The 22,757-nt window shown below is 45.9% G+C and overlaps 2 protein-coding genes across 9 annotated transcripts; one reads left to right on the forward strand and one right to left on the reverse strand.

Moving 5' to 3' along the window:
• The first annotated feature begins 125 nt into the window (after nucleotides 1-125).
• On the forward strand, nucleotides 126-5,207 carry LOC130533698 (AP-3 complex subunit mu-1-like). Its single transcript, XM_057047336.1, has 9 exons — nucleotides 126-405; nucleotides 763-1,040; nucleotides 1,212-1,383; nucleotides 1,484-1,621; nucleotides 1,723-1,808; nucleotides 1,908-2,041; nucleotides 2,300-2,507; nucleotides 2,594-2,738; nucleotides 2,980-5,207. The coding sequence occupies exons 2-9, from the start codon at nucleotides 768-770 to the stop codon at nucleotides 3,078-3,080; spliced, it is 1,257 nt and encodes a 418-aa protein (XP_056903316.1). The 5' UTR covers nucleotides 126-405; nucleotides 763-767; the 3' UTR covers nucleotides 3,081-5,207.
• LOC130533655 (vinculin-like) lies at nucleotides 4,053-22,190 on the reverse strand. 8 transcript variants are annotated; one of them, XM_057047243.1, is made up of 24 exons: nucleotides 21,230-22,187; nucleotides 17,878-17,948; nucleotides 16,833-16,983; nucleotides 16,144-16,252; nucleotides 14,884-15,006; nucleotides 14,039-14,199; nucleotides 12,670-12,760; nucleotides 12,436-12,583; nucleotides 12,188-12,341; nucleotides 11,850-12,025; nucleotides 11,678-11,773; nucleotides 10,747-10,937; nucleotides 10,575-10,601; nucleotides 10,145-10,344; nucleotides 9,837-9,965; nucleotides 9,617-9,766; nucleotides 9,395-9,503; nucleotides 8,989-9,291; nucleotides 8,791-8,924; nucleotides 8,466-8,651; nucleotides 7,312-7,488; nucleotides 6,257-6,460; nucleotides 6,083-6,187; nucleotides 4,053-5,697 (listed from the first exon to the last, which is right to left on the reverse strand). In XM_057047243.1, exons 1-24 carry the CDS (start codon nucleotides 21,395-21,397, stop codon nucleotides 5,551-5,553), a joined length of 3,510 nt encoding a protein of 1,169 aa, XP_056903223.1. In that variant the 5' UTR covers nucleotides 21,398-22,187; the 3' UTR covers nucleotides 4,053-5,550. The 8 variants fall into 8 exon arrangements, with proteins under 8 accessions (XP_056903223.1, XP_056903227.1, XP_056903224.1 ...); XM_057047247.1 differs by lacking the exon at nucleotides 7,312-7,488; XM_057047244.1 differs by lacking the exon at nucleotides 10,575-10,601 and having other exon boundaries at nucleotides 21,230-22,185.
• Nucleotides 22,191-22,757: the final 567 nt, after the last annotated feature.

Raw genomic sequence — 22,757 nt, forward strand, 5'->3', positions numbered from 1 at the left:
TCGTTGTATGGAGCAGAATGTTTATCCCAAATAACTTGTTTTACTGACGGTTGGATTTTTCGAAAATAATCCCTGACAGACAAAATTAGGATAAAAAAATCCCTCGTGACAAAGCCCGGTTTTAGTTGTCCACAAATGATGCCTGAGAGAAAAAAATAACTAAGAAAGTTTCCTCTGTGGGTGTTGTACAAGTTACTATTTTCGTCGCTTGGCTTTTAAACAGGCCGATACCGCTTTCATTTTTATGAAAGTAATATTTAGGTTGATATTTGTCTATTTGTGCCAAAATATAGTAGTGTCTCCGTTGTGTTTACGTGTGCTTAGGTCCACAGGCGTCTGCACAGCAGACACTTCTGCCATATTTTCAACTCAAGTATTCTTGGCACAATCAAGTCGAGTCAGCAGGTAAAACTTTCATTAAACCGAGGAAGTTTATAGATTTTAGTCCCCACTGTATTTCATGCTGGTAACGCGCATTTAAATATTACATCTCTCCTATTTTAGCGTTAATGTCAAAATGTTAAAAGAAAATCCGAAATCTTCCCAGAATGAAATTGCTGTTAGATCGCATGCGATTGAAGTTTAAAGAATAAATCGAATATAAAAGAACCCCGACAATAAGTGACAGTCGCTAAAACCTGAATTACTGTTTTTCATGAGTGTACAATTGAATAATCCATGCGCATTCAATGTTTTAAAGTGCTAAATGCGTGTCTCTTGTGCATGCTCACGACTAATATAACAATCGTCCAACTATTGCAGCCAAGATGATCCACAGTCTGTTTCTCATTAATCACTCGGGAGATATTTTCCTGGAGAAGCACTGGAAAAGTGTCGTCAGTCGAAGTGTTTGCGATTACTTTTTCGAGGCGAGAGAGAAGGCGGTGGATCCGGAAAACGTCGCCCCTGTCCTGCAGACCCCGCACCACTACCTCATCTCCATATACAGGGGGAAGCTTTTCTTTCTCTCTGTCGTCCAGAATGAAGTCCCTCCACTGTTTGTCATTGAGTTTCTGCACAGAGTGGCAGACACCATACAGGTGTGGCATTATTTTGGAGCTGTTGCCTTATGCATGTAAATAAACAGATTTTGGCTTCACACAGACTTTGTAGATTGTCTACCGTTTTATTTCTAGTGTTGAACATTTTAGTGTATCGCACGTGCAACTGTGACAGGGCCTTGATCTGGTGTTTGCTTTTTGGTAAAACAGGACTACTTTGGAGATTGCTCGGAAGCTGCCATCAATGACAATGTAGTGACGGTGTATGAGCTGCTGGAGGAGATGTTGGACAATGGTTTCCCGCTCGCAACCGAATCAAACGTCCTCAAAGAGATGATCAGGCCTCCTACCATTTTACGATCAGTTGTCAATACACTTACCGGTAAGTAGAGATCAGCAGCATCAGCTTTGTACCTACTTCTCTGTAACAGATATAACGTGTAATGTCTGTATGAACTGTATGTTTTGGCTCTATATTTCAGGAGGAAGTAATGTTGGAGAGACATTACCAACCGGCCAGTTATCAAATATCCCCTGGAGGCGGTCTGGTGTTAAATACACCAATAATGAGGCATATTTTGATGTGGTTGAGGAAATAGATGCCATTCTGGACAAATCAGGTGCGGTCAACTGCTTTGTGTTCATAAAAGTGTGTGAATTAAAGGTCATTTCTTTTGTCTGACACGTTAAAAAGCTTCTCTCGTTCAAACATCATATCTAGGTACAACGGTATGCGCAGAGATCCAGGGTGTGATTGAGGCCTGTGTGAGGCTCAGCGGGATGCCCGACCTGACCCTCTCCTTCATGGTGGGTTTAGTTCTTCCTTTTTTATAGAAAATAATTCCAGTTATTAAAGTGCCCCTTTTGTGTTCTTCCAACATGAAAACCCACTTTGTTTAAAAAAAGAATCCTCGTATTCTGGACGATGTGAGTTTCCATCCGTGTGTGCGGTTTAAGCGCTGGGAGTCGGAGCGTGTCCTCTCCTTCATCCCCCCAGATGGAAACTTTATCCTCATGAACTATCATGTCAGCTCCCAAAAGTAAGTATCTGTTTAGAGATAGTTGGATTATTTTCTATTATTTAACAACAATTTGGAAACCATAATTCAATCTTCAATTGTTGACTTGTGATAATAGTTTTTTCTGTACTTTTCTTTGTTTTCTGGCTGGAGGAATGAATTCTGGATGCACTCCATGACGAGTCACAGTTCTCTTTTGTTACCTTGTTACCTTGTTAACTTTGTTATCTGCCTGCTGACAGTTGGTCCCTGGTCAAGTCTGTTTGCTTCCCTTCTCAGTCTCGTGGCCATTCCAGTGTACGTGAAGCAGAACATCAATTTCTTTGAGACGGGACCTTGTGGTCGGCTGGACATTACAATCGGACCAAAGCAAACCATGGGGAAGACTGTGGAGGACCTGAAGGTCACTATTTGCATGCCTAAATCTGTGCTCAGCGCCAACCTCACTGCAACACAGGGAAACTACACGTATGACCTCGCTACCAAGGTGACTCCTTATGAGGCTATTGTAGGCAACCATTTGTAATATTAATATAGGGAAATCTCAATGTTTTTTGCCTTATTTTTTGGTAGGTTTTGGTTTGGGACATCGGGAAACTCAACCCTCAGAAGCTTCCTAACTTGCGAGGCACCCTGACCACACAGTCAGGAGTCCCGAAACCAGAAGATAACCCCTCAATCCAAATAGGCTTAAAGATACAGCAGCTGGCTATATCAGGTAATCCCTGTGTGGATAATCTACTGCTCTCGGACAATAACAGCATTTGCTGTACTAGTGTAATTAGCAAAGACACTGTTGATCCAATGGATTTTAATTTACTGAAGTGAGCAAAAAAAATAGAAGGACCTCAACAAATAAGCCTTTAACTGATAGAGATCATAGAACCCATTGAACTACAACTATCAACCTTTTGTGGTATTATGATATTTTTGCTAACTTTTTCTTCCTCTGTGCACAGGTCTTAAGGTTAATCGTCTTGACATGTATGGAGAGAAGTACAAGCCTTTTAAAGGGGTCAAATATTTGACTAAAGCTGGGAAATTCCAAGTGAGGACCTGATGGTTGATGCTAAATAATCTACTGTGCCAAATAGGGGGATAATGCTTATGCAGCTCTTCAGTTACTTTCATATATCCTCGGTGTAATTAATGAACTGTTTTGTATTCTAATTCCAATATTTATTATGGGCTTGACATTAAATTAGAAGGAGTGGTGTTTATAGGCCAGAAAGGGAAGCCTTAATATTGACAATGATCTTAAATCCCCATCTGGTTTAATGCTTCTCTGTACACGCCATTCATCTTTTTTGGACTGCTTGAAAATATTTGTCTTTTTTTTGTTGAAAACATTCTAAATCTTGTCTAACTTTCTTTTGCTTTAAAAAAAAAAAGGGACAGCGCCCCATTCATCACTTGCTATACTGCAACTTTGCCTTATATACTGTATATGTATAGATTTTGTTTGTCTCGTAGCACTGGAGGTATTTTTCACACATTTAATCTTAATTGTGACCTCGGTAAGGAAGATAAAAGTGACCTTTATACTCTTTCAGCACAATTCACATTTTCAGTTTGTGAATATTTAACAAAGGCACATTTTACATCTAAGCAAAGTTTAGCTTGCATGAGCACATTAAAAAAGGTTGTGCAAGAAAAACATTCAAAATCTATTAGATAATTTTTACTGCAACTTTTTACTCTGCACACAATTTGCACAATCTTTTGTCCGTGTGGGGGAAAAAGTCCTCTTTAAATTGGAAATCCAGCGCTAACCATGTATTTTAAAAGCTTTAAATTGTGTCTTTTTTTGTCTTCTTTTCACCTTAGGTTAATATTTGGATCTTTGTACATTTTATGCATTAACCAGTGTTTCATTTTTCTCTCAGCTTCAGATGCTCCATAATAAGTAACCTTACCTGTAACCTCAGGCAACAACATTAGTGTCTGATAGCACAACTACCGGTACACTGAATATATTGGAGTTCCACACGTGAGGCTCCTGTCGGTAACTTCAATAAGAGTCTGACTCCCGTTCTTCTTCATTAGTCTTTTATTCCAAGGCACAGCAGATGTGTTGGCAGGGCCAGAAGCTCTCAGAATACATTCAGGGTGTGAATGAACGCATCAACTAGACACAGACGCACACCCCGCTGCAGTGAGCGGTCAGTGACTGCTACATGCTCATTAGGCCCAAACAAAAGTGGCGTTAACATTTGGTGCTCTTGTTTTAGAGCAGCATCATCACTGTCGTCATCATTGGGACGGCTCAGTAACACTCTTTAGGAAGCTTTACTTATACACACAGGTGAATTCTCCATGGAACCGTTCTTATACGTTTGCCCAATCGCTCTAATAAAAATACTGTGTAGGGAATGAAAATATGCAACCACTGAGCTGATTGCTTTTGATTTTGAGGTACTAATCGATCTGTAAACTGCTGTGTTGTTTGCCTAGAAATTCCATCTGTTTATCACAACCGGAAAGCAAAATTCTCACGTTTGAAAACCACCGGGGTCATTCAGAAATAAACGGTTAAAGAGAGAGGCTGTCGAGAGGCTCCATGAGAAGAGATAAATGAAATGCTGGCAAAAATCATTGCATTTAGTTCATTTTGAAAAGAGTCGAAACAGCTCAACTGTTAACATTTACGTCATTGCTTAAAAAATGCAAAGCGGAAAAAAAATGTACTAAAAAAAAGAAATGCACATATTTTATCTTATTTTTCAGAATGTAGTCTGGACTGAGGTTCTCCGAGAAGATTACACTGATGTCAAACAAGCTTTTGGCATTTCAATGTTAAAAAACTGAACAGAAAATCTAAAAATACAGACTAAAATAGCAAAAGTGGTGTTTTTATATAACACCTGTTAAAAATGCAGCAGATAATTAAACATCTCTTAAAGTTCAACCATCCTACAATCGAAGAACTACAGACATTCATATTAAATTTGTTTCCTAATCTATTTCATCATGTGAAAGACAATCATTCAGCTTTGAATATGGAGTTTTGTTTTAATCCAGGAGACCTTTTGATTCTTCAAGTATTTTAAAATATACGTGAAGAAAGGCCGCTCCAGACCGCCAAACTCACTCAGCTGACTGTTGCCCATTAAACAAACCGCTACTGTATATACATGAGGCAATAGGAAACTGTCAATGGGGGGAAATGAATAAAGGGTAAATAACATCCTCCCTGGGTTCATTGTTTCATTCTCATCATTTAGAAAATAGAAAAAAAAAATCTTCATGCAAAAAATATAGACCTGCGATTTGGATAAATTCTTGTAACACAACATACCAAAAATATATATTAAAGCTGTCTCTGACCAACCTGCGTGAACACACAGATAAAGAAAAACTGGCCAGGAAAGTTTAAACAAAAGAAACTTTTTAGTGTAATTCTTCCTGCTAGACTCGTCAAACAAGAGCGGAGGCTCGGCTTACGTCACCTTTGAAGGAAGGAAGCGCATATCTGCTCATGATGAATATGCACATTTCATCAGAGCCCAGCTGTCGTGTACCAGCAAAGTTTACTGGTACCAGGGGGTCTTGCGCACCCAGCGGAGGGTGAATCCTGCATCCGTGCGGATCTTGATGGAGGCTGCTTCTGCTTCTCTGACAGTCTCCTTCACTGACTGCATCAGATTCTGGGCATTGTGGACCAGCATTTCTGTGGCCTGGTCAGGGAACAGTGAGGAAAGAGGCAATTAGGAGGGAAACAAGTCAGAGATATGAGGAAACTACTAAATGAAATAGCAAGTAGCCTGGTAACTCTCGATGCTTCAGTCTTCAGAGGTCAGAATATAAATCATGGGTTGCAATCACAGTGGTACTCTTGACAGGAACTCCAAACACCTGCCATACACCATCCATATTCAATAGTTTTGCGATCAAACATAGTGACGGTGTTGGATCAGATGCTTTAATTCAGTCAGGAAGCCTGCCACCCCAATATGTGGCCCAATATATCAGAATAGTGTGTAATTTAATCGCTACAGTCAGACCTGTTGCTATAATAGAGCAGCTCACACCTGCTGTTATATACTCGTACCACAAACATACCTGCTCTGACTCCTCCTCGCTGATGTTGGTCCGTCCCAGCATGGTGGCTTTGACGGTAGAGAGGATCTTCAGCTGAGTGCTGATGGTGGGGATTCGCTCGCACACCTTTTGGAACAGAACAAGGAGTTTTTTACAGTTCCTGCATTGATCGCTCTTGAGCACCTTCATCCTCACCTGTAGCAGATTGGTTCGGATTCGCCTGTCGGTGCACTGCTTGGCCACCTCTTTGGCCAGTCTCGTCACCTCGTCTGAGGCCTTGGCGATATCCTTGGCACACTGAATTAGTGCCCGTTTGTTCCCACTTCCACCGCGCACGAGCCGAGACATTTCTGCCATTAGCAGAGCCATCCGCTTGGCTGCTGCAATGATGTCATTACCCTGTGGAGGGGAGGGGGCAATAAGAGAGCCCTGAGCAAGATGCTGAAAGAGATCACCATTTTGGATAAAAAGATGAAAATGGAAGCCCATGGAGTCGTTTTCCCTATGGGTTCTTATGATATTAATCTTAAATACACTGTGTGACACTAGAAATATTGCTAAATCAATGTTGAGGCTGTAAAATGAAGAGCGCAGCAATAAAAGCAGAGCAGCATGCAGTCAGTGTCAGTCCACGTAGCACCTTGTTTACAACAGTCACAGAAGAAGCTATTGAATTCTATATGCACAGATTTGTAGAGAAAGTGCTCACTTCCCCTTCATTAGTACCTGCAAGGCCAGGTGGTGATTAGTTCGTCTCCTTATGCTAAGAGGCGGAAGCAAGTGGTATCACAGGCAAGCAAAATAAATCACCCCCCAGGCGTCTTTGGGACAGTGTCATCCGGCTTCACGGGTTGTCCGACAACAGCGATACCAGTGCCACAAAGCATCTGGTTCCTCCATTAAACCACTTTGGGTGATCAAGAACACAAGGGGCGGATGTGACGCCAGTGGAACAACAAACCAAGTGCTGTTCCAACAGTTGGTGACCTTTGGTGCAGATTTAGCATCGTTTGAGCGTGATTCAACTGTGAGTGTGACGCGACAGTAAACCTGGCAGCTGTGGCTGGTTGGTGGTTGTTGCAGATGCAGATGCAGATGCAGAGCTCTCTGTGCAGCAATACTGGCCATCACATTAAACCCCAGAGGTGTTTCTTTGTCCTGTGAGGCTTTTCCTCGGTGAGGTGTGTGCGTGTGTGTTAGGAGATGGAGGGGACGTCTAGTTGTGTGTGCATTCATGAGCATGCACAGACCTTACTGGACCACTTGCGGGCCTCTTGGTGGAGAGACTGGGCAGCTGCCAGAATGGGTTGATTGACAGGCTGGTTGGAGGGCATCATCAGCAGTTCTGGCTCATAGTCATCCTCACCATCAGTAAAATCATCCTCCTCATCTACCTCTCTCTCCACTACTGCCTCCTCATCCTCGGGCTGGGTGGGGGAGCAAGGGGATTGTGTGTTGTTGTTGGAGAAGACAGGGGAGGGGATGTAGAAGAAAAGGAAAGCCAGGGACAGCAGGAGAGAAAACAAAAGCATGGGAGAAGGAGCAATTTAGTACAGTATGAGAGGCACTGGATGAAAGGACAGAGGACAGGGAGGAAGAGGAGCAAAGAAAAGGGTGGTGTAACTGCACATGCAAGCAAAGAAGGAGGAAGGAGGACCAGGAGCTGGTTTGGCCAGGTAGCACGTGGATGATAGGCTGTACTTTACTCTGCCAGTGAGTAAAGCACCTGCATAATCACGGCCTGTCTGTGACGATCAGGACTGGGGTGTCGGGAGTCTTGCATAGACGTAGAATGTGATCCATCATCGGAAAAAGAAGGCTTAAATGGATACCGCTGATCCATTAATCAAGTAGATGTGTGTGTGGTTGGGACTGCCAGGACAGTTAAATGCAGGCAGAACAGTTAAGCTTCATAAAGAGAGAAAGAGCAAATTCTCTTGGATGTTCTGTTTTCCCAGTGTGTCTGTTCCCATAGAACGTTCCTCCAGGTAGAACCGCCATGACACACAGATGCAGAACACACAAACCCACAGGTGCAACAGTGCAGAGTCCAATGCAAATTACGGCGAGGCTGTATCGTCTCGCCACAAACTGTGCTTTCGCTCTGCATGGAAGTGTGTTCTTCAGTCATGGACACCCTCACGTTCACTCGGTTCAGGCAGACGACGGTTTCCAGGCTCAATCTGAAATTAGCCCCCGACCTCCGTGTTTCAGTTTAACCAGGATTGAGAAATCTACGAATAGAGGCTCTTTACCACCAGACAGCATAACAGAATGATCACAAACCACTCTGTTTACGTTGAGAGTGGCCACATGGATGCCGCTGATGTTTAAATAAAACACACTTGATGAGATGAGACCAACAACACAGTGTCTTCCTCTGACGGCATCTCAGTCAACTGACCTTGCTCGACCACTTGCGCGCCTCATCGTGCAGCTGCCTGGCAGCCACCATCATGGGCTCGCTGACTACCTCTCCAACTTTCTGCTCTGGGAACTCTTCATCCTTCTCCTCAGGAGGGGGAGGTCGAGGCGGCGGTACTTCGCCCTCTGGCAGGGGCGGTTTTGGTGGTGCCTGCTCATCGCTTACCTGGAGAAAACGTGACATTAAGCTGGAACGCTGCATTTGCTGTTTAAAGACTTGGAGGTCTGACTATGAAACAAAAATGATCCATTCAGGCGTTAAGTTTAAAGTTCCATTTGACTTTTAATGAATTAAAATGCCTGACTGTGCTTATGCGGAGCTGGTCCAGATCAGGGGGAGGAGGTGGGAACTCGGGTTCCTGAGGTTGGAAAGCTTCCCTCACTTTTCCTACTGCAGCCAGGATCCTCAGACATGAGTCCAAATAGGCCTTCTGAAGGGCTGAGGAGGTGAGAACATGATTCACAATATCTGCCGCATCACTGGATGCGTCGCATTCCTCTACCTTTATCCTGTATGTTCCCGGCCACTGCCTTCGCATCCATCACCATGGGTGAGATTGTGTGGGAGAGGACGTCTGAGGCATGTTTCACTGTGTCTCTGAACCGTGGGTCTTCAGAGTTCTCCACTTCCCTCTTTGCCACCAGTAGGACCCGATTAGCACGCCTTGCTATGCTTGTTGCCCCGGCAACAAGCATTTGGGGCTGAACATTTGCCATAGCAACTCGGCATTTGTCAATGTCTTTCTTTATCGCCTCTTCGGAAGCGTCCAGCAGGGACTTGGTGTCGATGGCCTCATCAACCAGACCTGACACACACACATGCGTGCACACACAAACACACACACAGATAATATTGCATCAACAATCAACAATTTCAGATCAAAGATATGTCGGGGAAAAAATTCCCACCTGTAAGTTTCTCAATATTGTCAATCCACTGGTTCTTCATGGTGTCAAAGTGTTCATACGCCGCTTTATTTCCAGGATTCTTCAACAAGATCCGAGCAGCTGAGGTCACCTGCACAAGAGCAGTCCTGTCATTGTTTTGCTTACCTTTAGATATATATTGACCTATAAATTCTGAGGTTGCCATTAAGTGCATTTTTGGGAGAGCAAATCAAAGATTAACACCTGTGGCGTGAGCTCCCTGGCGTGTTTCACTGCAGCATGGATGCCCTCTACTGTTCCTTTATTGGCAGTTCCCACAGCAGCAGCCTTCTCTGCGGTGGTCCCCAGACGACCTGCGTGGGTCTCGAAGTTCCCAGCGCGCTCTTCAAAAACCTACAGCGTTGATATAGTCAGTGAGAGGATGGATTTAACCCTAAGCCTGACAGTTGTCCTTATTACTGACCTCTGTCCTGTTGGGGGCATCTGGAGGAGCGGTTGCAGCCACAGCCAGCAGTTTGACAGGAGTGGTGGTGTCGCTGAAAACATCAGATACTTCCTGGGTCATCACCTCCTGCATGTGCTGCCTCAGGTCCTGTTGGAGACACAGTGCGACGTCAGTCCACCAGATGGCGCTCTGCACCTTTCTATTACAAAGACACTCTTGCCTTCAAATTAAATGGCAAGGTTCGACGGACAATAAGTGATTTAAACCAGCTTTTATGGGCGGCAAATTGATTCAAACCCGAGCCTTGATTTATACTGGTGAATTACCTTGAGACTGTCTTGAAGTTGTGCAGCTGTAGCTCGGGCGTGAGGAGCCTCTGCTTCTCCTCTGCCAGCCATGTCAGCTAAAGATGCCATCAGGGCCTCTGTTTTGTCGCAGTGGCCGATCATATCTTGACGATATGGTCCTAACAGGCCTCCCGCGAGCCTCCTCCCTTCTCCAACCATACCCCTGATTGCTGCCTGGCCTGGTGGGGACACAAAGCTATTACCACATCTGTGTGTGCAAAAAGGTTGTTCCTTGCTTTGCATGCTCTGATTTGAGAGTATGTATTATTTATGTGCTGTGTTATTAGAGATATAAATACAAAATGTAGGTTTCTTATATTTGCTATTAAAAACTATCAAGCATCCTATGAAATATGCGTAATATCTTTAATGTGGCATTTTAGTCTATAAAAACACAGTCAGCAGGTACCTGTGTTCCACTGAAGTATTTCACACTCTGCTCCCAAAGGGAAGCATGGGACAAAATAAGAAATATAAAATGATAAAACACTCAACTACTCCACACAATGTAATTCTCAAGGTCACAGCTTATTTTCAACCCAAACTCCGCCTCACACTTGTCTCTCGTCTCCCCTGCTCACCTATTCCTCTGTCGTCCACCCCAGGGTTGTTCACCCAGCGCAGGGCCTGCTCCATCTTGCCCTCCAAGGTGACGGCAGGCTTGGCTGGTCTCATGTTTGCCACGGCTTTATTGGTTTTGGATTGCAGGGTCAGCAGTGCGGCACCAATCTGCTTTGCCAATGCACGCGCCTCCGGGCTGTCGCCTTTACCCCTGAGACGGCAACCGACACAAAATTTGAAGGTGTACACAAAAAAAGAGGAGCTCGCAGTAAACATGAAACCTGGGGAAATGTTCAAAGGTCAAATCGCCCATCAGACACCACCTTAAAGGGAAACATCACCATGAAAGACTGATGCCAAAATGATGTGTTCTAATCAATGTTAACATTTGGATTTGGGGGGGTTACATCCATGAATGCACACATTTGCATCCAAGGATAATAATTGTAGGAGTAATTCTTGTTAATCATGCTGTGTTTAGATGTCTTCCAACATATGATAAAACTCCTATCCTTCCATAATTTATGCTTGTATAACTTTGTAGATTTTTCTGCCTTTTAAGTTCCGACCCACAGTTTTCACACTGTTCTGGGTAACAGCTGGGAGATTGGTTTACTTGTTCTTGTCTATCTGTGGTTTCCTTGTATGGTCAGTGCTTGCATTTGGACCAGAGTTGAGAAAAATATGCTTTCAACGCTGACTCATTTGTTTGACTAAATTACAGCATTATTTAGCAGCCTAACCACTTAAAAATTCTGCGATTTCCTCATAAGATTGCCTCAGAAACGTATCCAAAATTAAAAAGAAATTTATGTAGTACATTTAAATGGCATGAGCCTTGTGCAAAGTGGTATTTTCCTTTCAGTTCCCCTCAGGTTTGATCCTCAAACCAGTCATGAACCCCCATAAATACCACAACCCCACCGCACCACACAGAAACAGCCAGGAAACCTTATTGCTGGTCTCATGCCCAGGGTTGACAGGCAACAACATATTTTCCAGGCAGGTAATATATGCCAGCTATTGGCAGGAGGATGCAGTTTGAGCCTACAAAAAGAGCGTCTAAGAATTACATTCAGAAAACACCGCTGCTCAGTCCTGCGACAGAGGAGGGAAGGCGTACTGTTTGCGTAGCTCCACAAGCCTGGCGGTGAGGCTTGCGATCTCGCCGATGGAGCGCAGGATGTCGTCCCTCTCTTTGGGGTCTTCGCACAGATCAGCAATGCGTTTGGCCTCTGCGAGCAGAGCTCTGATGTTCTCCTCTCCCTCAGGACCCCCGTGGGGATTGGCCAGCCAGGCCTATAAAACACATAAGTACAGTTTAGTTTATCTGATGACCGGCCGATGCTCTCGTGAACATGGACAAAAAAGGGAAAGCAGAGAGGAAGAGGAAGCGCGGGAGAATATCTCTCCCTCTGGGAGAGGGTAAACATCAGATTACTTTGTTGTTATTTATCTGACCTGTGCAGCATCCAGCCTCCTGGCAATGGCCTGCTTGGCGCTGATTAGAGCCTCCAATCTGCGAGCAGCACTGTCCACTTTGCCAAATAGCAAATCTAAGCCTTGCGAGCATTGGCCCGCGCGCTGCATGCACCCCGGGGTCAGCCCCTGGCCCCTGTCACGGCGGGAAAACGCAAACAAATGATACAGAATGGCAAAATACAAAACAGGAGAAGATGCGATGGAAGGAATCGGTGTGAAAATCACACCTGGCTCTTAGATCTGCTATCTGATCTGTCATTTGCCCCAGAGCTTTCGCAGTGGCCAGTATGTCCTTCCGCTCTTTCCCAGCGCACAGCTCCCCCACCTTACCAGCTTCGTCCAGAATGACACGGAGGGCGACCTCACCAGGGTCTCCTGAGGATGCAGGAGCATCATAACAACCTGAAGAAACCTGTATGTTCAGCAGAACCTTTTCAAAACCGCTGATATAATCCATTTACCTGGTTGTCCGTGGGGGTCTTTCAGCCAGCTTTTAGCTTGTGCCATCTTTGACTCAATCACAGCCAGAGATCTCTTCAAAGCCTCCATATCCTGCGGTGCAAAAGGGAAAACACGGCATTATATCTACGGGCCTCTTAACGCTTTCATTACCCATGAGGCTTGAGAAACGGTCTGAGCTGTGCCCCACAAATAAATAAACAATCATCAACGTTATACTGCATATGATTACAGCAGACACTGTACGGCATAATTAGATGCGCTCCTGTTGAAGTAAATACTGGTGTGAAGGAGAAATGATGCGTAGGAGGTAAGATAATATGCTGTAAACCAGACAGAAAAGTGAAGGAAAAGCTTTTCCAGCTCAGAGCAGACTGCACACCCTTAAAAGGAAGTGTTCAATACACTCCATCAATTATGGACCCGTCTGGACATAAACCAGATTATTTCTATAATTCATGACCTGAGAGAAGGACAGCTATTGTGTGCGAGCGGTTCCCCCCCACACACAATAACCCTTATCGTGGCTGACACGTGGTATGTAGTGCAGCCAACTCACACACACACACATACACACACACACACGCACACACACACACTCTACAGCACAGACAGATCATTGTCTGAGGTAGCTGTGTGCCGGGAAACATGCGGCGCTACAGGTTAGGCAAGTGAAACAGAGTTTACGCTTTACAAGTCATGACCTCATGGCACAGTCTTCCGTTGATGTGCCCTTAGAATGCTCCTTGCAAAATAACATCACTGCAATTTTTACTCTGTAAACACGAGAAGCCGCATGAGAGGAAGACAGGGTGAGTTTCCAAAGCAGCTACATAGTCCAAACATTTAGATGTTATTTATCTGCAACCTGGAGTCAAAGTGATGCACACGCAGCATAATAACAATAATACAGTGATGAATCATGGGTACCGACAGTCATTATGCCAGTTAACAGTCAAGGAACTGAAACAGACAGACGCACTGTTAGTTAGACAGATAATTCTAAGCATGAGGACGTGTTTCTTTCTCTCCCGCACTCACACACATCACAAAGACACACACACACGTGCATGCTGGAGACTGCAGATGGGGAGAGAAACAGACTTACCTTCTACAGGAAGGAAAAGAATGGAGGAGGAAGGTAAAGAAAGAAAAGAAAAAGAAAAACCAGGAGTTATACTAGTGAGAAAAAAGAAAAGACAGAAAGTAAAAAGTGTTTTTTTGGGGTGGGGGGGGGGGGGGGTTGCGCAGAGGGACGGTGTGAATGCACACAGGCACTCCAAACCAAAGGGATTACTGTTAGGTCGGCTCTTGGTGGGTCAGGGCTTTACTGAAGATAGTCGGGGGTTAAATTTGCACCCTGGCTCATACCTTGTTGGCCCAGGCGTCCTCATCCCACGTGGTCAGTTGTAGCACTCGTATGATTTCATTGATCTCGGCGCTCATTTTCTCAAAGGTAAACCTTCGGTTCCTCTCTGCCTCCTCTGTACCGCCCCCTCTGCTGCTCTTTGTCGTCACAAAAATCTTTATGGCTGGAAAACACATGCGAAGAATTGATGTGCCGATGCGTAAATGTTTAGAATGAAATGCTGCGTGACCCACAGAGCGCTACAGTAAACCCGGATGTGGTCCTTTGACCAATTATCTCACATTGAAGGAGGATTTGTTTTACGTTGGGTTTTGTTCAAGAGGATCGACGCTAAATCGATCATTATGGTCACCAATTAGTTGCTAATTGGGCTTTCCTCCTCTACTGTTCAACACATTGTTCCAGAGTTTCACAATAGTAAACATCACAGTCAGAGTGGGGCCCTCGCCCCGTGTCTCGGACCTCCAATGAAAAACCTAATCTAAACCAGCAAAAGGAGGCAAAAATACTCCACAGATGTGAAAATTTAAACCGTTGACCATTTACTGCTAAGAAAAAAAAGGTCCACGAGGTTTCAAAAGGGTTCCAATCCACCCCAGTTTCCTTACATTTGCATGTTTGAACATACAGTAGGACTTACACTAGCTACAGCAGCGCACGAGAGCCGCCGCAGCTAAGTGGGTGTAGACATCCATGGCAACTAATGACTGTAATTATGAGTGTTGCCATAACAACTGTTGGATGCTCAGTGACCTGCAATGCCATTTGCGTCCAGCCCCACGCGCGCGCACACACACACACACACACACACACACACACGGGCAGATATGCAGCCGCATGCACACACCTGATATAAGAACAGGCAGCAGCTCTTTGACGGTGTTCATGGAGTTGACCAGCATCTGTCTGTGCTCCTGGTGCGTCAGCTCCTGCTGCCTCTCTTCAATCATCTTTGACATTTTGGTCATCCCTGGAAATTAAATAAGTAAATAAATAAAAAAAATAAGCTTTGTTGCTGTAACAAATAGAGGGGAACAGAAACGCAGATATCCAAGAACCCAAATATCCACACTTTAACAGAGGATCAGCGAGTACTCATGCAAATTCGCTTCCACCCAGTGGTCACTGACACATCAGAGCAGGTCATTGCTGCTCAAACGAGTGAGCTCATGCAACGGTAAGTGCGAGAAATCCTTGGCATCGGATTGCCTCCGGCTCATTATACCAAAGAGGCCTCAGAGCTCAATTGACCTTTTGCCTCTGACGGTGGAGTCGGCCGCCTGCCAAAAGATTCTGATCTTTAATAATAAAATCTTGGCGACAAAAACAGCAGCGGGTTAATTTATTTTTAATTGGAATAGCCGTGGAGAAGAGCACTCTGCATGGAAGGCTCGTGTTAGGCACTGCCAAATGCTGTAAAGATTCATTATTCCCTTTCAGTTTTTCAGGGTTTCTTTTTGCCATTAAAGATCGTTCTGATGAACCTAAGAGGTCATTGATCAATGTTTTCGTTACACCGTCTGCTCGTTATTTGGGTCATTTATCAAAGACTGAACTGGAATTCCAAGGCAATATCTTCCAAAGCTCCGCTGTGCTCACCGGGCTTCCTTCAAATTCTCTTACGTACCTGTCTGAAAGCAGCAAGATATTTTTATCTTGTGTGAAATGTTAGCAGTAAAGCGATCACTTTCATGCCGCTTCAATCCCTCTCTTTCTTTCCAAATGAATTTTACATAACATCCACCCGACGCTGGCACAAAGGTCAGGAGATCTCAAAGGTTTTTGCTTTTTCAAAACGATGAATTCCGACATCATTCCCTCAAAATTCAGCAGATCATAAGTTGATGGAGGAGCACGTAACTTCAGTCACATTCAAGATAATATTATATATATTATATTCAATAGCTAAGAATCTAGATATACAGGGTGTTTCAACCCAACACAGTCGTTTATCTGGTTAATAAAGGTTAACAATAATAAAACTATTCATGCAACATATTGGTTTTACATTGATGAGACTAAATGTAAAATAAAAAGATTTAGTTGAGTTGTTCTAAGGCGGCAGCTTTAAGGTGACAGCTAGAAATACACAATGGCTTCAACTGACCCGGGCCCAGATTCTTGGTGTAGGTGATGAGATCCTCCATGGTCTCGACCACCTCGGCTACAGTCAGATACTCCAGGATGCCTTTACACACCCGGATGATTTTACGCACCTGGGACACCAAACAAACGACAGCACACACAGCTGTGAAACAAATGGCGCTATTGTTCATGAAAGGTACATTTTTCTATTCTGAGAGCCAAATGCCGTGCGTCTGTGGGTGTGTATGCGCACGGGTGTAGTCTTGTGATGTTGCTTCATCTTGTGACTGTGAGAAGCTGTTTTTGTTTTTTAAATGAGGCTAGTGATGAGAGCAGTCTCTTCAGTGTGACTGCTGTTAAGAGGCATCAAATCGGCACACACACACACACACACACACACACACACACACACACACACACACACACACACACACCACAGACTGGAAGGCCTTTACCACATCCACACACTTCCATCCAGAGCCAAAGATCCACACAATCACGCGCTGAGTTATGACAGAGGGAAGTCATTTGATCTCTGCGGTTCGATCTTGTTGCATTGGAGACCCCATTACAGACCTGCTCTTTGCCAAGTTCCTTCTACCTCTGTGTGGCTAAATAAAGCTTTATTTCCCTGAAAGATACCACACCTCTAAAGTAAGGCTGAGTCTCAGGACACGTCAGGAGACATGAGACAGACATACAAACACGGACCTCAGCCTCATCAAAAGTCAGAAGCAGGTCGGATGTTCCGGACAATATCCCCCTGGATCCATCGATCAGGTAATCTCTTGCGGGGACAGAATAGGGGTCTGCCTTGAGCATCTGAGAAGCCTGGACGAGCTTGGAGGAGGAGTTCTCCACCCTGAACAAGAAAAAGAAAAGCAGCTGTCTTAAAGATGAGGAGTCAGAATTAAACTTAGCATATGCGCGAAGGGATAACAGGAATTTATCACCCTGTAAATCCAACTACACCAGATCCCACGTCCAACAAAAAACACCTGCCTCTTAAAGAATCTGCAGATAGTGAGAAGTGTGAGATCCTTACGGTGCAACCGGCCAGTTTATCGGTAACAAAGCGGCGGGGGCTGAATGATTGGTTGGGTGACTCTTCATTAAAGGTCAACGGTCACACCAAGAAGTGATGGATTTTAAGAGGAGGTCAATAAAGCCAAGTCCCTCCGTTTTCTGGCCCCCATTGGTGAGGGTATCAATGGCTGCTGGTTCATCTATATTTAGGCTGGTTCACATTCCCGCAACCCCCCCCCGACCCAAGCTCTCAGAGTGAGATTTATGGTGTAATGGTGTGCCCCATGAATGCAACTGGACATGGCCTTCCTTAAGGCCCAAATCCTAATTGGAAAATTTGAAAAGCATGCGGTGTCAGAGGAGTCAACTGGGGACGGAACAATCTGATTCTGCAGCAGATGCACAGAAGCAGAAGACACGGGCCGGCAACAGAGGCTGCTGAGTAGCAGCTCTCAGAGCTCGTGTCAGCTCTTTGGATGCAAGCCCGAAAACAGACACTCGCCGGTCTGGACGCCGGTCACCCGCGCTCTCGCTCAGAAGTGGCTCTTTGTTGCATCTGGGAACGCAGCCACGTTTCCTGACATTAAAGCGATCGGAATCTTCTTTTTAAGAAGTTCGTTGTCCGCTGAGATAAAGGGCTTGATTTCCAGAAATCCAGAAAAAATGATTTCCAGAGTTCTGCGAGAGACGGCGGGCGAGAGCCGAACGCAGGGGCCGTCCAAGGACTTACTTAATGAACGCAGGAGGCATGTCTCGCTTCATCAGCTGGTCCTCGGTGGTTTGAACCGTCTCCTTCCCCACCTGCAACATACAGTAATGGACCATTTCTTTATTAGTCCCATCAATATCTGCCCGGTAGCTGCTGAGAGATGGGAAATAGAATTCATTCAAGACCTATTAATAGCCTTTAAGGTCAACGGGTGTGCGTCGATTCACACCGACAATGTTTCAACTGTGTGAGCAGGTCACATTTTGCAAGCTGCTTGGGAACCAGCTCTGACTGGGACTCAGAAGCAGTTCTCAGCTGGCCAGACCCCAAAATGCTGATTTCTTATTAGAAAAACAATTATGCAGATTTTATGTGTATATGACAAATGTGTGTGTGTGTGTGTGTGTGTGTACATTGTGCTACAGACTCTCCTTGTGCATCCCAAACTAAATTATATTCATGATTATACATCATACAGATTAAATGTGTCTTAATGAGATTCCTTGTTGAAAAGGAAGGAAAATGTCCCGCCGTGAAATGTGAGGAATGCAGCTCTACAAGTCAACTCAAACCGACAAGAAATTCAACAACCAGTGATGATTAGAGAGGCGAGTTTCCTGTAAACATCCACACTGGAGACTGATCGGCCTCTTCGATTCATAATTAATGCCCAGCAAAGTGGTGTTTTGGACACACGGGCCTGTGTGATGTGTGTTCACGCACAGCTGACTCGCTCAGCAAAGACAGTTTTGGAAGGTTTTGGTCTCGGCTCGTGGATGCAGCCTTCATCTTTATGTCACCTTAAACTTTTGAATTTGATGTCTTGGAAACTCTGACAAACCTCACAACAAACCTGCTAAATAATCACTTTATTAGAGGAAGTTTGGCCTCACAATCATGTCTAAAAACACAACGTTAGTGTTATTACAGTCCAGTAAGCAGACAAGGAGCACCTGTCTACTCAAAAAGTGTTTCTTTTGCTACAAAACATTCAGCAGGCAACACTTTGAGTAAAAAGAGGCAAAATGCCTTGAGGTGGAGGAAACTGGATGGTTCTGTTTCATTACTGGGATTCCATTATTCATTAAAATCAGTGTGATCCAGCCATATAATAAACTATTAGATTCTTTAAATCTTTTACAATGACATAGCCTTAACAAATGTCTGTCATATCACAGTAAACAGTGTATATATCAATGTTAGAAAGGCCCTACACTCACATCCCCCCAGTTTCTCACTCTCTGCCCCGTCAGCGCATGGCTACTTCACTCAACGTTGTGTCTATTTATTTCTTCCCCTCCCCCGAGACATGTTCAGGGTCCCCGTTGATTCCTCCAGCAGCAGTATTCCCTTCAGACCCCAGCGAGGCGGCTCCGTCATTAGCACACCGCCGGCGCAGCGTCAGGTTCCGGCTCAAACGCCCCAGCAGCATCTTGCAGGTCTCTGCTGGGGCGTCGGTCCACTCAGCACCTCCGTCAGACGCTGACTGACACCATCTTGTGTGTGTCAAAGAGCCTCGCTGACCTAGATTTCCAGAATCCCCCCTCAGCCAGCCCACCCTGGGCGGCGTTAACAGCGTAATTGTATCAGCGAGCGGTGGGACTCTCGTGGTGATGGTGGCATGTGGATGTTTACCGGGTCAGATCTCAGCTGTAGAAACAAATCAGCCGTCTTAAATAAAGCCCAAGTGTCTTCAGGAGCCCCGCGTTTCTCCTCTCCATCCAACTAAGTTTATCTGCCAGGCAACTGCAGGTTACACGAGCACTCTCAAGCACCATCCGCACTCTTTCAGCAACTTCTTGTTACCCACTACAGCTACACAACCACTCATCAGGTCTCCAGCTGCGTGTAGATGTTTAGCTGTAGCTCCGAGCACTTTCATTCGCGCTCTGACGCATCGTGTTGAAACTCATCATCTCGGCCTAATGACACGTCCCTCCAACAGTCCAGCGTCTCTGCACGTCCACCCATGAGTCTTTGCCACCGTGCGTCTTAATCGTCCGCATGCCTGGAGCTGCTATTAGCCTCCTTCTGCTCGCTGTCTGGACGGATCAAGGCAAGAGACGAGTGAGGACAAACAGGGAGAGCAAGACGGAGAGGACTTTGTGGGGGATGCAGAGGACGGGAAATGAAGGGGACACATCTGAGGAGACCTTCCTCTAATCAGTTAATGAGGTAATTATCTCGTCTGGAGTGTAGCCGCAGCAGCATCGCAGGGACTGATTCAAAACTTTTGCACGCTCAAACTTCTTATAAGGGTGCGAATTGAGCTTTTTTGTCTGCACAGATTCAGCCCGAGCCTGCAGGCATCTCCGTGTCAGAGATCAGATGGATCCTGCTCTGTTATATTTAGGTGAGCGGCTCAAATCCATTGCAGGTTGTTCTTTTGCTTACAGCTGACAAACGCTGTGAAATTTAAGTGGATTCATTGACTGTAGCCTGAAAAACACTCGTGAAAGTCAGGCCTCGTGTGTATGAATACATAAAGGAGCAACATTACAAAGGAAACGCTGTAACGTACAAACTAAATTCTGATTAAACTATTAAAATATGAAAACTAAAAAGACGATTAAGGCATTTCAAACATTATACATGGGAGAAAATAAAGAATGAGCGCTCATTTCTCCCTCTCAGACTATTTTGCTGGTGATTTTCTGATGAGTGAATCCAAGAGCCTGCCAACCCCTGTGCAACATTAATCATGCAGTCTCTATTGATTTTTCCATTCAGCCGCCACAAAATGACCATTGAGAGTCAGATGCATGTGACAATTCGTAGAAAGCATTAGAGGGGGTCAAAGGAAAGAGTAAATGGGCAGTGAAGGGTTAATAATAGACCGTTTCTTAAAGATTTTGTGCTATAAATGAGGTCTAATGCAAGAATCTGCAACAGTCACGACTACCCGGGTATGTGGATGAAGGGGGAAACGGGAATCCAGTTAATTCCATCAGCGCTGGCTCCTTCCGCCCCACAAACTTTATTAAGATGGGTGGACGGCTGATAATCAGTGGGAGCAAAGTTTGCTGTGGCTGTTGTGCTGCGTTGTGCGCACAGACGCGCACTCATTGCGCACGTCAGAGGAGGGGAAGAAGCCGTTGCTGGAGCTCGTGAAGCCCACATGAGCGTCAGCTGGGAGTAGATCGCTTTGATATCATTCTAATGACGCGCAGAGAACCGTGCGGGGCTGTCATGAATCTGTCGGGGCGGTACATTAAAACTATTCCCCGACTGAGCAGCGCGGCCGGTGATGCCCCGCCGCTGTGGTCCGAAGCTCGGATCAGAAATACATTGAGAACTTGGGACGATAAGCGTCACTGGATTCATCCGCTGATGTTTGAGTGCGCGGACAGTCAGAGGAGAAGTGGAGACTTACCCGCACAAGGTTGCTGACTGCCGCCTGCACCGCGGCCACCGGCACCGTCAGATCCGGGATGGCTTTCCCGTCCACCTCGCCCTCCTCGTGCATGATGACAAGGTGGGAGATCTGCTGAGCCACCGGCTCCAGGATACTCTCGATGGTCTTGGTGTGAAACACCGGCATCGCGGATGACTTCTACCACAGCCTCGGAAAGAAAAAGGGGAGAAAACCAAAACCGGTTGGTCGCACCAGCGTTCCCGCTCCGATCCCTCCGTCCTCTCCTCCGTCACCGACACAGACAGGAGGACACACGCCGTGCTGTCAGTCCAGCTCCTGGGATCGAAGCCTCATGGGGTTCCTGGCGTGCACCGTCTCCTCAGATCAGCACCGCGCTGAAGGCTGGACTCGAACGGCCGGTGTTCTCCGAAGGGATCGTTTCTAATCGTGACGGGAGGAATCGCCGCCCTCCGCCCAATCACATCCAAGAACACGGCTGCCGAGCCGGTTGGTGTTGGTCCTCGCTGACGCTTCCTCCGTCACGCGCGCGCGCGCCACACACCGTACACGCACGCCGAAAAGTGAGAGCGCTTCCCAAATTACGTCATGCGTGCCAGCGAGCCTAAATAGGAAGGCGTCGGGGATCATTCCGTGGGTCTAGTTTGTGATGAAATGGCAGGAGACGTGAGTGCGTGTCGGGAAGGTGAATCCTGTGAATGAGGAGATTTTAGCTTCCTCACGAACCCGCCCTTCACCGTTAATGGCTAATGCGCGCGCTTGTGCAGCCGCATGTGTGCGTAATTGAGCCTGAACCGACACTTGATATACGCTCATTAAAACATTGGTCGGGAGTTCATGTCTCAGGCCCAAATGTGCGCGTCTAAATAAAGCTCAAGGATTCAGCTCGCTGCTGGTTGCAACTTTGCAGCTATGAGGAGGATCTGCAGCGGACACGGAGGTCCCGCCACACGCGCACGGGCTCATTAGAGCTGCTGTTTAATTGTTTAAACAAATGCATGAATAAATGAGCACATGCGCCTGTTGTTTTTGTTTGTGCTTATTTGAATACAGAACGTTCAAGCTGAATATTTTAAAGAACACAGGTCAGGAAAAACAGCTCTCCTTTTTTGGGTGGAGCGTTTGTCCGAAACGTAAAAAACCAAGAAAAGCTGGAGCGTCTGGTCCACCTGGTTAGGGTAACCTGCTCCTCCTCCCCTCTCCTCCCCCCTCTCTCCTCTCTCTCTCTCCTCTCCTCTCCTCTCCTCCCCTCCCCTCCCCTCCCTCTCCTCTCCTCTCTCTCCTCTTCCTCTCCTCTCCTCTCCTCTCCTCTCCTCTCCTCTCTCTCCTCTCCTCTCCTCTCCTCTCTCCTCCCCTCCCCTCCCCTCTCTCTCTCTCTCTCCCTCCTCTCCTCCCCTCCCCTCCACTCCCCTCCCCGCCCCCTCTCCTCTCCTCTCCCCTCCCCTCCCCTCCTCTCCTCTCCTCTCCTCTCCTCTCCTCTCCTCTCCTCTCCATATATGGATCCAGAAAGTCTCATAAACTAAACTGC

This window comes from Takifugu flavidus, chromosome 11, assembly GCF_003711565.1.
Source record: "Takifugu flavidus isolate HTHZ2018 chromosome 11, ASM371156v2, whole genome shotgun sequence".
Taxonomy (NCBI): domain Eukaryota; kingdom Metazoa; phylum Chordata; class Actinopteri; order Tetraodontiformes; family Tetraodontidae; genus Takifugu; species Takifugu flavidus.

Excerpts from the sequence above, each read along its gene's own strand:
- LOC130533655 (XM_057047243.1), bottom strand. The coding sequence starts at position 21,397 with ATGCCGGTGTTTCACACCAAGACCATCGAGAGTATCCTGGAGCCGGTG. Across the intron at positions 16,984-17,877 it reads ATGCCTCCTGCGTTCATTAA|GGTGGAGAACTCCTCCTCCA; the intron begins GTAAGTCCTTGG and ends TTTCTTGTTCAG. Across the intron at positions 8,925-8,988 it reads CGGGAACATACAGGATAAAG|CCCTTCAGAAGGCCTATTTG; the intron begins GTAGAGGAATGC and ends TCACCTCCTCAG.
- LOC130533698 (XM_057047336.1), top strand. The coding sequence starts at position 768 with ATGATCCACAGTCTGTTTCTCATTAATCACTCGGGAGATATTTTCCTG. Across the intron at positions 1,809-1,907 it reads ACCTGACCCTCTCCTTCATG|AATCCTCGTATTCTGGACGA; the intron begins GTGGGTTTAGTT and ends GTTTAAAAAAAG. Across the intron at positions 2,508-2,593 it reads CGTATGACCTCGCTACCAAG|GTTTTGGTTTGGGACATCGG; the intron begins GTGACTCCTTAT and ends ATTTTTTGGTAG.